This window comes from Leucoraja erinacea, chromosome 13, assembly GCF_028641065.1.
Source record: "Leucoraja erinacea ecotype New England chromosome 13, Leri_hhj_1, whole genome shotgun sequence".
Lineage (NCBI taxonomy): Eukaryota > Metazoa > Chordata > Chondrichthyes > Rajiformes > Rajidae > Leucoraja > Leucoraja erinaceus.
Genome location: NC_073389.1, coordinates 46,401,058 through 46,414,116, shown reverse-complemented (window position 1 = coordinate 46,414,116; position 13,059 = coordinate 46,401,058). Strand labels below are relative to the sequence as shown.

The 13,059-nt window shown below is 45.6% G+C and overlaps 1 protein-coding gene across 1 annotated transcript in view; it reads right to left on the bottom strand.

Moving 5' to 3' along the window:
* LOC129702994 (cell adhesion molecule DSCAM) overlaps positions 1 to 13,059 on the bottom strand; it is a 207,478-nt gene that overhangs the window by 73,357 nt on the left and 121,062 nt on the right. The window contains exon 16 of the mRNA XM_055645130.1: positions 12,009 to 12,142. Coding sequence (XP_055501105.1) covers positions 12,009 to 12,142 — 134 coding nt within the window. The remainder of the gene's footprint in view (positions 1 to 12,008; positions 12,143 to 13,059) is intronic.

Sequence of the window (13,059 nt, the reverse complement as noted above, 5' to 3'; positions counted from 1 at the left end):
CTAATGGAATGTTGCCCTTCATAACAAGAGGATTTCAGAATAGAAGTAGAGAGGTTCTTCTGCAGTTGTATAGGGCTCTGGTAAGTCCACATCTGAAGTATTGCGTACAGTTTTGGTCTCCTAATTTGAGGAAGGACATCCTTGTGTTTGAGGCAGTTCACAAGCTTGACCCCTGGGATGGCGGGACTGTCATATGAGGAAAGATTGAAAAGACTAGGCATGTATTCACTGGAGTTTAGAAGGATGGGGGGATATCTTATAGAAACATATAAAATTATGAAAGGACTGGACAAGCTAGATTCAGGAAAAATGTTCCCAATATTGGGCGAGTCCAGAACCAGGGGCCACAGTCTTAGAATAAAGGGGAAGCCATTTAAGATTGAGGTGAGAAAAAACCTTTTCACCCAGAGAGTTGTGAATTTATGGAATTCCCTGCCACAGAGGGCAGTGGAGGCCAAGTCACTGGATGGATTTAAGAGAGAGTTAGATAGAGCTCTAGGGGCTAGTGCAATCAAGGGATATGGGAAGAAGACAGGCACGGGTTATTGATTGAGGACGATCAGCCATGATCACAATGAATGGCGGTGCTGGCTCAAAGGGCCGAATGGCCTCTTCCTGCACCTATTTTCTAAGTTTCTATGATCGCCTAGCTGGGACAACTCAGTTCAGTTTCAGTTTCAGTTTAGTTTATTGTCACGTATACCGAGGTAGTGAAACGCTTTGTTGCATGCTATCCAGTCAGTGGAAAGACAATACATGATTACAATCGATCCATTTACAGTGTATAGGACATGAAAAGGGAATAACGTTTAGTGCAAGGTAAAGCCAGCAAAGTGATCAAGGATAGGTCACCAAAGTTGCTGGCTCGAAGAGCCAACTGGTCTCCTCCTTCACCTATTTTCTATGTTTCTATGATGGGCAAGATATGGGCCAAGTGCAGGCAGGTGGGACTAGTGTAGATGGGGAATGTTGGTCAGTGTGGGCAAGTTGGGCCGAGGAGTCCCTTTCCATGCTGAATGACCCTATGACTCTACTGAAGTTGCAAAAGAGGAATAGCATGTTTCCTTTGAGTTTAGTTTAGATTAGAGATACAACGCGGAAACAGGTCCTTCGGCCCACCTACAAACCTGTACGTCTTTGGAATGTGGGAGGAAACCGAAGATCTCGGCAAAAACCCACACGGCCAGAGGGAGAACTGTGCAAATTCCATACAGTCAGCTCCCTTAGTCGGGATTGAACCCAGGTCTCCGGCGCTGCAAGCGCTGCAAGGCAGCAACTCTACCCGCTGCGCCACCGTGCCGCCCTATTGGGACTTGGGCCAGGGATTGCTCAAAGCCAAAGGTAGAAGATGTCTCTGTACTGTACACTGACAATGACAATTAAATTGAATCTGAATCTGAATCTGAAGATGGTGATGCATGGAGAATGGTTAGTGATCTATCTGTTTAGATGGGATCCAGCGCCCTCTGCTGACTAAATAGTATAAAGCAGGTGTTGTTGCATAGTAACAACATAAGGCAGGCTCACTGCTTACCACTGCTCATCACTTCTTCTGAAAGGAGAGTGTTAGAGAATTGACAAATATCTCTGCACAAAATCTAACAGCAGAGCGTTGTCGGACTAATGTGCACCAAGTGGTTTCAGTTTCTGAAGGCTGGAGAATGGGGTTGAGAGGAAAAGATAGATCAGCCATGATTCAATGACAAAGTAGGCTCGATGGGCTGAATGGCCTAAATCTGGTCCTATGACGTGAACTAATAAACTTATCTTTCTTCTTAAACCATTGTACTTTCTCACACTGGAGATGCAAGAGACTGTGAGTGCCGGAATCTGGAACAATAAATAATCTGCTGGAGGAACTCAGTGGGACGAGCGGCATCCGAGGGGGACAGAAATGGTCAACGATTCAAGTCAAAAACCCTGCTCCAGATGGCCCTGATACAGGATTTCAACCTAAAACATTAATAATACCTTTCCCCCTCAAATGTTGCATAACAAATGCTGAGTTCCTCCATAAGGTTGTTTAGTCACTTCTTTTGCTACCTTCCAGCTTAACACAAAGAAAATAACATGTCCTGATAGCTCACTGTGAGAATAGGGTTTGGCAAACTTCCCCTGCTGTAATCATCTTGCTATAATCAACTCGCACTCCATCATAAAGAGAGCTGGTTATAAATGTATGATGCTCATCATGTCAACTATCACACATTATTGCAGGGGTTCTACACGTCACTGTCCAAGGCAAAACGCCACAGGAGGGCACGGTGGCGCAGCGGTAAGAGTTGCCGCCTACAGCGCTTGCAGCGCCGGTGACCCGGGTACGATCCAGACTACGGGTGCTGCCTGTATGGAGTATGTACGTGCTCCCCGTGACCTGTGTAGGTTTTCTCCAAGACCTTCGATTTCCTCCCATACTCCAAAGCCGTACAGGTTTGTAAATGTGAAAATTGGCAAATGTGAAAATTGTCCCTGGTGCGTGTAGGATAGTGTTAATATGCGGGGATCGCTGGTCGGCACAGACCCGGTTGGCCGAAGGGCCTGTTTCCGCGCTGTATCTCTAATACTAAAACAAAATCCTAAAACCATTTCCAGTTACTGGACTCCTCCATCACCAGAAATGTAACTGGATTAGATGCATAGGCACTGTGGTGTCAGGAACAGGACAGGGGCTGGGTCTACAGCAGCGAGTAGCCTGGCCTGTACACTGGCCTGGATCTGGCCTTGAGTCCTGAACAACATCCTCTTATCTCTTCTCTTAAACCCTTTCCACTTTGACAACACTCCTTGATGACCAAAACTAAACACTGTGAGTCCGGAAAGTGGCCTCACCAGTAAAATATACAACTGCTGTAACATGCCCTCAGTGGGACGATACTCTCCGAGGGGGATCTACCTGTGATCAACGATTCATCAAAAACCCTGCTGAATCTGCACTCCATCGGATTGAAGAGGATTTCAACCTAAAACATCACCCATACCTTTCTCTCCGGAGTTGCATAACTGTCCTGCTGAGTTCCTCCAGCATTTTGTTTATCTGCACTCTTTTGCTCCTTCCAGCTTACCACAAATAAAATCCCTACCATTCATGATGCAGCTCTTGCCCTTGTTTGGTTTGGCAAACTTCCCCTGCTGTAATCATCTTGCTATAATCGCCTCGCACTCCATCATAAAGAGAGCTGGTTATAAATGTATGATGCTCATCATGTCAACTATCACACATTATTGCAGGGGTTCTACACGTCACTGTCCAAGGCAAAAAACGCCCCAGGGAGGCACGGTGGCGCAGCGGTAAGAGTTGCCGCCTACAGCGCTTGCAGCGCCGGTGACCCGGGTACAATCCAGACTACGGGTGCTGCCTGTATGGAGTATGTACGTGCTCCCCGTGACCTGTGTAGGTTTTCTCCAAGACCTTTGATTTCCTCCCACACTCCAAAGCCGTACAGGTTTGTAAATGTGAAAATTGGCAAATGTGAAAATTGTCCCTGGTGCGTGTAGGATAGTGTTAATATGCGGGGATCGCTGGTCGGCACAGACCCGGTTGGCCGAAGGGCCTGTTTCCGCGCTGTATCTCTAATACTAAAACAAAACCTAAAACCATTTCCAGTTACTGGACTCCTCCATCACCAGAAATGTAACTGGATTAGATGCATAGGCACTGTGGTGTCAGGAACAGGACAGGGGCTGGGTCTACAGCAGCGAGTAGCCTGGGCCTGTACACTGTGTGGATGGGCCTTGAGTCCTGGCAACATCCTCGTAAATCTTCTCTGCACCTTTTCCACCTTGACAACATCCTTGGTGACCAAAACTAAACACGTAACTCTAAAAGTGGCCTCACCAGTATCTTATACAACTGTAACATGCCCTCCCAACTTCCATACTCTTTGACCATCCTATCTACCTGTGATGCCACTTTCATGGAACTATGAATCTGCACTCCATCGGATTGAAGAAGGGTCTCGACCCGAAACGTCACCCATTCCTTCTCTCCGGAGATGCTGCCTGTCCTGCTGAGTTACTCCAGCATTTTGGGTCTATCTGCACTCCTAGATCCCTCTGCACTACCACACTATACCGATCCCTACCATTCATTGTGCAGGTCTTGCCCTTGTTTGGCTTCACAAAATGCTACACCTCTTATTTCTCAGTACTAAATTCCATCAACCATTCCTCAGCCCCGCCCACCCAACCGATCCATATATACAACTCTGCCTTCATCAACATTTTTGGTCACATCTTAAAAAACAACTCAATAGACAATACACAATAGGTGCAGGAGTAGGCCATTTGGCCCATCGAACCAGCACCGCCATTCAATGTGATCATGGCTGATCATCCACAATCAGTACCCCGTTCCTGCCCCTGGCTCCGCTACCTTTAAGAGCCCTATCTAGCTCTCTCTTGAAAGTATCCAGAGAACCCACCTTCACCGCCCTCTGAGGCAGAGAATTCCACAGACTCACAACTCTCTGTGAGAAAAAGTGTTTCCTCATCTCCGTTCTGAAGGCTTTTCAGAATATGACAGCATATGACAGTCCGGCCTTCCTGGGAATTAACCTTGTAAACCTACTCTGAACTCAATCAGATTGGTGAGACACATTCTCCCACGTACAAAACCGTGCCAACTGTCCCTAATCAGCCACTGTCCATCTGAATCCATGTGTAGGAAAGAACTGCAGATGCTGGTTTAAATCGAAGATAGACACAAAATGCTGGGGTAACTCAGTGGGACAGGCAGCATCTCTGGAGAGAAGGAATGGGTGACGTTTCGGGTCGAGACCCTTCTTCAGACTGAAACGTCACCCATTCTGTGCCTGTCCATCTAAATGCATGTATATCTTATCCCTCAGAATACTCTCTAGTAACTGTCTGACCACAGATGTTAGGCTCACTGGCTTGCTGTTCCCAGGCTTTTCCTTGCAGCCCTTCTTAAATAGAGGCACGACATTTGCCACCCTCCAGTCTTCTGGTACCTCACCCGTTTTTAATGATGACATGTAAATCTCAGCCAGGGCACCTTCAATTTCCTCTCTAGTTTCCCACAGTGTCCTCGTAAATATCTGATCAGGCCCAGGAGATTTGTCGACCTTCATACGCGACAGGAATACTGACTGCCCCCAAAACACTTCCATTAACTGCCCCAATTTCCTCCTGTCTTTCTCCACTGTACAAACAGAGGAGAAATACTCATTGAGGACCTTGCCCATCTCCTGTGGCCCCACACAGAGTTGACCGCAGTGATTCCTGAGGGGTCCCACTCTTTTCTCTGGCTACCCTTTTTCTCTTTATGTGCTTATAAAATCTCTTGAGAATTATCCTTAATATTATCTGCTGGGAACCTCTTGCAGTTAAATGTGCTGAGGTGGATACTTGCACCTATGTGCTCTGTGGTGGGTATGAAGAAACAGCTCCACACTCTCTGTGGTTTTGGATCCCTGGCTGTTGAGTGTTTATTGAGCTCAGTGCAAGTTAACACAGGGCACAATGGGATGTGTTGGCCTCATTATCTGCTTATTTTGCTGCTTGACTGACTTGTCGAGGCAGAACCATGATAAACAAATTCCGGAAGGGCGATGTGTCGGGAGGAACTGCAGATGCTGGTTTAAACCGAAGATAGACACAAAAAGCTGGAGTAACTCAGCGGGTCAGAACGGCATCTCTGGAGGGAAGGAATGGGTGACGTTTCGAGTCGAGACCTTCCTTTGGACTGAGAGCCTGAGGAAATGGAAACGAGCAATACAGACGGTGATATAGAGAGATCTAGAACAAATGAATGAAAGACATGCAAAAAAGTAAAGGTGATAACAGGCCATTGTTAGCCGTGAGCTAGGTGAAAACAAGTTACAGACAATGAGACTCAACAAGACGACTTTGAAAGTAGTACAACGACTTGGGTGGGGGAGGGAATGAGAGAGAGGGGATTCAAGGGTCACTTAAAGTTAAATAAATCAATATTAATACCGCTGGATGTAAGCTGCCCAAGCGAAATATGAGGTGCTGTTCCTCCAATTAGCGTTTGGCCTCACTCTAGGAGGTGATTGGGACCAATAATTGTAACGTGGCGACACTTGTGTACTGCCTAGGTGAGGTCTGCTATATGATTTTGCCAGGTTGGATGCAAAACAAAGTAGTTCACCATACATAGGTACACGTGACAATGAAGTATTATTGAATCATTGAATAGATGAGGGAAGCCCTTCGAGAACAGTGGTCTCTTCATTTTCCCATTGCAACATTTAACTTTCTTAAGCCAACAAAAATGTTAAAGGAATTATTTATTCAAAAAGACATTTGGACAGGTACATGGATAGGAAAGGTTTAAAGGGATATGGGCCAAATGTAGGCAGGTAGCGTAGATGGGCCATCTTGGTCAGCATGGGCACGTTGGGCCGAAGGGCCTGTCTCCGTACTGTGTGACTATAAGGAGTAAAAAATATAAATATCATGTGATAGGAGCAGAATTAGGCTATCTGGCCCATCAAGTCTACTCCGCCATTCAATCATGGCTGATCTATCTCTCACTCCTAGCCCCATTCTCCTACCTTCTCCCCATAACCCCCGATATCTGTACTAATCAAGAATCTATCTATCTCTGCCTTAAAAATATCCACCGACTTTGCCTCCACTGCTTTCTGTGGCAAAGAATTCCACAGATTCACCACCCTACCCATATATTCATCTTCCACAGATTCACCACCGATAAATATGTGGATATGGTGCTATGATATTTATCTGCAATGAATCAAATAACTAAAGCAAGATATCTTTAAAACCTGCGGATAAGTGAGAGATGGATCCAAAATTAATCGGCCTGTGGACTTGCCCACTCATTATTTTTGTATTCTCATAAGAAACCCTTTGTCTGGTATTGATTAGAAACATAACAAATATTGTAGTTTAGTTTAGTTTAGTTTGGAAATACAGCATGGAAACAGGCCCTTCAGCCCACCGAGTTTGCGCCGACCAGCTATCGCCACATATTAACGCTACCCTACACACACCAGGGACAATTTTACAATTATACCAAGCCAATCGACCTACAAACCTGTATGTCTTTAGAATGTGGGAGGAACCCCACGCGGGTCACGGGGAGAACGTACAAACTCCACACAGACAGCACCCGTAGTCAGGATCGAACCCGGGTCTCCAGCTGCAACTCTACTGCTGCACCACCGTGTCGCCTGCTAGATATCCTATATATCCTAGTAATCCTAGATATATTTCTGTTTTTATTTAGCATTGCAATTCTGCAGTTTGTCCAATTAACCAAAGCGCATGAATTTGTCACGCAAATGTATTGCATTAATGCAGTGACTTCAACTGCATGAATGCAAAGCAAAGTAACTTCAAGAGTACATTTATGAAGACAATGAAGCACTCACCCCACCTTAACGCAATGTCAAGTCTTGTCGTTTCTTGGACAGGGATCTATATGGCACTGATGCAATTTGTCAGCATTGAGGATGCAATTACAGTATTTTCAATTGATTTCATCCTAGTAAGTCTTTATTACACATTTCCCTACAGAACTGCCCTGTGTAACGATGCAAGATCATTTTAGCAACACCTCTGCAATGCAAGGTATTAAATGAGATAAGATCATCATTTTTTGGGGCATTTTGATATATCTCGGAAATAGGTCACGGTCAGTAGAGATAATGTAACAAATGAAACACCTAATGTTTGAAGCACAAAACAATTACTTCAATCCTGAATATATTTGAAGCAATTAATGATCACCTAACCGTCAGATTCAGCAATTCTACAGCACCGGCTAACGAGATTGAATGTCAATAAATTCACTTGCTCGCTTTCCATCCTTAATGCATACAGTCAGGCTGGATCAATGCAAACCAGCTGGGAATCGCAGTGAAATCTCAGGTCAGAGAATGCCTAATCATTTGGGATTCAGGAAACTACTTTCAAGTTCATCGTTAGCTGCCGAGTTCAGTTAACATGTCATATACGGGGGACAGGAAAGTGGCGATCGCAGTCAGCTCCAACCTAATTGGTAAATATCCTTCCTGATGAGAACTTCCAGCATTTTCGATTTTTACTTCAAATATCTAGGACGAAAGTCAAATAGAATAGGGCAGCACAGTGACGCAGCAGTAGAGGTTAGGGTTCAGTCCAGACTACAGGTGTTACCTGTACGGCGTTTGTTCATTCTCCCCATGATGTTTGAAGGCACTGGGCCTGCACACGCTGAGGATGTTTCCACTAGTGGAAGAGTCTAGGACCAAAGGTCATAGCCTCAGAATTAATGGGCGTTCCTTTAGGAAGAAGATGAGGAGGAATTTCTTTAGTCGGAGGGTGGTGAATCTGTGGAATTCTTTGCCACAGAAGGCCATGGGGAGAAGGCAGGAGAATGGGGTTAGGATGGAGAGATGCACATCTCTGAAGATCTCTTCTGGTCCGAGAACACTGATGCTATTATGAAGAAAGCACATCAGCGCCTCTACTTCCTGAGAAGATTACGGTGAGTCAGTTTATCAAGGAGGACTCTCTCTAACTTCTACAGGTGCACAGTAGAAAGCATGCTGACGCTTCGGCAACTTGAGCACCCGGGAGCGAAAAAGACTGCAAAGGATAGTAAACACTGCCTAGTCCATCATCGGCTCTGACCTCCCTATCATCGAGGGGATCTATCGCAGTCGCTGCCTCAAAAAGACTGGCAGCATCATCAAGGACCCACATCATCCTGGCCACACACTCAGGTAGAAGGTACAGGAGCCTAAAGACTGCAACGTCCAGGTTCAGAAACATCTTCTTCCCCACAGCCATCAGGCTATTGAACTCAACTCAAACAAAACTCTGAACATTAATAGCCCATTATCTGTTTATTTGCACTTTATCTGTTTTATTTATTGATGTGTGTATATATTTATACAATGGTATATGTACACATTGATCTGTTCTGTATTCATGCCTTCTATATTCTGTTGTGCTGAAGCAAAGCAAGAATATTATTGTCCTATCTGGGACAAATGACAATAAACTCTCTTAAATCTTGAAGAGATAGATCAGCCATGATTGAATGGCGGAGCAGATTTGATGGGCCGAATGGCCTAATTCCACTCCTATCACTTATGACCTTATGATATTATGAATGCGTGGGTTTTCTCTGGGTGCTCCAGTTTCCTTCCACATTCCAAAGATGTACAGATTTGTAGGTTAATTAGCTTTGGTAAAATTGTAAATCGTCCCCAGTGTGTAGCTGGTGATCGCTGGTCGGCACATACTCGGTGGGTCAAAGGGCCTGTTTCCGAGCTATATAGCTGGTCTACCTCCAATTAAAAGGAAAGACACAAAATGCTGGAGTAACTCGTCGGGTCAGGCAGCATCCCTGGAGAAAATGGATAGGTGACGTTAGTTTAGACTGAGTCTAAAGAAGGGCCCCGACCCAAAACATTACCTACCCATGTTGACCAGGGATGCTGCCTGACCTGCTGAGTTACTCCACCATTCTGTGGCTTTGAGTATAGGAGCAGGGAAGTTCTACTGCAGTTGTACAGGGTCTTGGTGAGACTACACCTGGAGTATTGTGTACAGTTTTGGCCTCTCCAAATCTGAGGAAGGACATTATTGCCATAGAGGGAGTGCAGAGAAGGTTCACCAGACTGATTCCTGGGATGTCAGGACTGTCTTATGAAGAAAGACTGGATAGACTTGGTTTATACTCTCTAGAATTTAGGAGATTGAGGGGGGATCTTATAGAAACTTACAAAATTCTTAAGGGGTTGGACAGGCTAGATGCAGGAAGATTGTTCCCGATGTTGGGAAGTCCAGGACAAGGGGTCACAGCTTAAGGATAAGGGGGAAATCTTTTAAAACCGAGATGAGAAGAACTTTTTTCACACAGAGAGTGGTGAATCTCTGGAACTCTCTGCCACAGAGGGTAGTTGAGGCCACAGTTCATTGGCTATATTTAAGAGGGGGTTAGATGTGGCCCTTGTGTCTAAAGGGATCAGGGGGTATGGAGAGAAGGCAGGTACGGGATACTGAGTTGGATGATCAGCCATGATCACAGTGAATGGCGGTGCAGGCTCGAAGGGCCGAATGGCCTACTTCTGCGCCTATTTTCTATGTTTCTATGTTTCCTTGGGAAACCAGCATCTTCAGTTACTTATTTCTGCTCTCTATCTCCTATAAATTCATAAGATCTGGATTTCAAATTGGTTTAATGGCAAAACATCGCCATTCTCGAAGGCAACCACTCATCACTTTGAACTGCAGGAATGAATCACAATTTCCAGTTAACTTTCTTCCATTAGTTTCTTCTCCCCTGGCCAAACCAAGTCAGTTTCCTTACATTTTAATTTTCTCCAACTAAATGCCAAATCAACTAAACTTAATATTTTATCAAGTTATTTAATCTCACGATGAATAATTTACATTTCACATATTGAGTTTCTAATCGCCGTAATGTTGCCGTTCATTCCAAGGGCTTACTGAGAGACACCTGATGCTTCACAGTAGAACAGACTTAGTTTGATCGTGATCAAATCAGAGGATATTTGACCCATCATTTGCTGGACCATTTACTTATTTAAACGCCTGCGAGTCTAGGGTATTCCATACGGACATGTTCAAACACAGATATAGACATAGAATGAGTTACTCAGTGGGTCAGGCAGCATCTCTGGAGAAAAAGGAATAGGCGATGTTTCGAGTCCGAACCCTAGGAATAGTTGGCACGTAAATGAACTTAAGACATCGGGCTGTGATGGACTCATTATATGTGGCAATCTACATCATTTACTCTCACAAATCTGCCTTATGTTAGATGATTGGTGCTAAACCTACAATTCCATTAGTTTCATTTAGCCATACATAGAGACATAGAAAATAGGTGCAGGGGGAGGCCATTTGACCCTTCGAGCCTGCACCGCCATTCATTGTGATCATGGCTGATCATCCACAATCAGTAACCCGTGCCTGCCTTCTCGTCATATCCCTTGATTCCGCTAGCCCTTGGAGCTCTATCTAACTCTCTTTTAAATTCATCCAGTGAATTGTCCTCTACTGCCTTCTGTGGCAGAGAATTCCACAAATTCACAACTCTCTGGGTGAAAAAGTTTTTTCTCATCTCAGTTTTAAATGGCCTCCCCTTTATTCATAGACTGAGGCCCCTGATTCTGGATTCCCCCAACATTGGGAACATTTTTTCCTGCTTCTAGCTTATCCAGTCCTTTTATAATTTTATACGTTACTATAAGATTGCCTCTCATCCTTCTAAATTCCAGTGAATACAATCCTGGTCTTTCCAATCTTTCATCATATGACAGCCCCGCAATCCTGGGGATTAACCTTGTGAACCTACGCTGCACTGCCTCAATAGTAAGGATGTCCTTCCTCAAATTAAGAGACCAAAACTGCACACAATGCTCCAGATGTGGTCGCACCAGGGCCCTGAACAACTGCAGAAGGACCTCTTTTACTCCTATATTCAAATCCTCTCGTTATGAAGGCCAACAGCGCAGAAACAGGCCCTTCAGCCCACCTAGTCCGCGCCAACCACGCACTTACACTATCCTACACATACTACAGCCAATTTACAATTTTTACCAAAGCTAATTAGCCTACAAACCTGTACGTCTTTGGAGGGAGGAAATCCGGAGATCCCGGAGAAAACCTGCGCAGGTCATGGGGAGGTGCAAACTGCAAACTGACAGCACCCGTGGCCAGGATCGAACCTGGGTCTGATGCTGTAAGGCAGCAACTCTACCGCTGTGCCACTGTGGGACATGATCTAGCATAGGCGGAGCTTTGCATGAGATGATGTTTACTGAGCACAGTAGTCGAAGCTGGTGGCATCCATCTTTAAGATGAGAGCACAAGTTTAACAGACCAATTTGGGATTATTCCAACCCAGCACCAGTTGACATACACCGAGGCTTTTTGCACAAGAGTTGAGAGCCAACATCAACCCAACAAACACTCCACACAATCATTCGAATAAACCCAGCGCACGACACAGTGAGCTATGTTCACAGTTAGTTGTTCCTTACTGTCGGGTATGGGTGGGAGCAAAATATGGTGTACTTCCAAATGATGCCGTTCATCTTCAATGGATGGAGCCACGAAACGACCACACTTGTGGCGGAGGCTGCTGCTGCCTTCACCCCACCGGGGGGACCTGGAACTGAAATGAGAAAGGGAAATCACAATCGGTGCAAAGTATGGATCGAGGCTGTACACTAGTGGGAGAGTCTCTGGGTGAAACTCGCTGGAGTTTAGAAGGATGAATTGAGACTTACCGAATAGCAAAAGGCCTGGAAAGAGGTGGATGTGGGGAGGGTGTTTCCACTCATGGGAGAGTCTAGGACCAGAGGTCATAGCCTCAGAATTAAAGGTTCTTTTAGGAAGGAGATGAGGGAGACATTTCTTTAGTCAGAGGGTGGTGAATCTGTGGAATTCTTTGCCACAGAAGGCTGTGGAGGCCAAGTCAGTGGATATTTTTAAGGCAGAGATAGATGGATACTTGATTAGCACAGGTGTCTGAGGTTATGGGGAGAAGGCAGGAGAATGGGGCTAGGAGGAGAGATAGACCAGTCATGATTGAATGGCCGAGTAGATTTGATGGGCCGAATGGTCTAATTCTACTATTCCTTATGACCTTATGAATGGATAATGTTTAGGGTCGAGATCTTTCTGAGGGTCTGTGCACATGGGTCGGTCACAGGCTGAGTTCCCACAGATAGGCACAGGTTGGGAAGGCGCCTCCAGTTTCGACAGAGAGCTCCGGGTTTGTTCAAAGTCTCTGGAGCCCATTGACTCCATCCCGGACCTGGAGATTTTCCTGGGGTGCAGCTGGGTGCGGAACGAGAGATAAATGGGTCTGGGAGGGACGGGAATCCTGGAGCAAGACATTGAATCCGAGCAGCATGCATAGGGGCGGCACGGTGGCGCAGCGGCAGAGTTGCTGCCTTGCAGCACCAGAGTCCCGGGTTCAATCCTGACTTTGGGGTGCTGTCTGTGGGGAGTATGCACGCTCTCCCTGTGCCCACGTGGGTTTTCTCCCGCATTCCAAAGACATACGGGTTCGTAGGTTAATCGGCT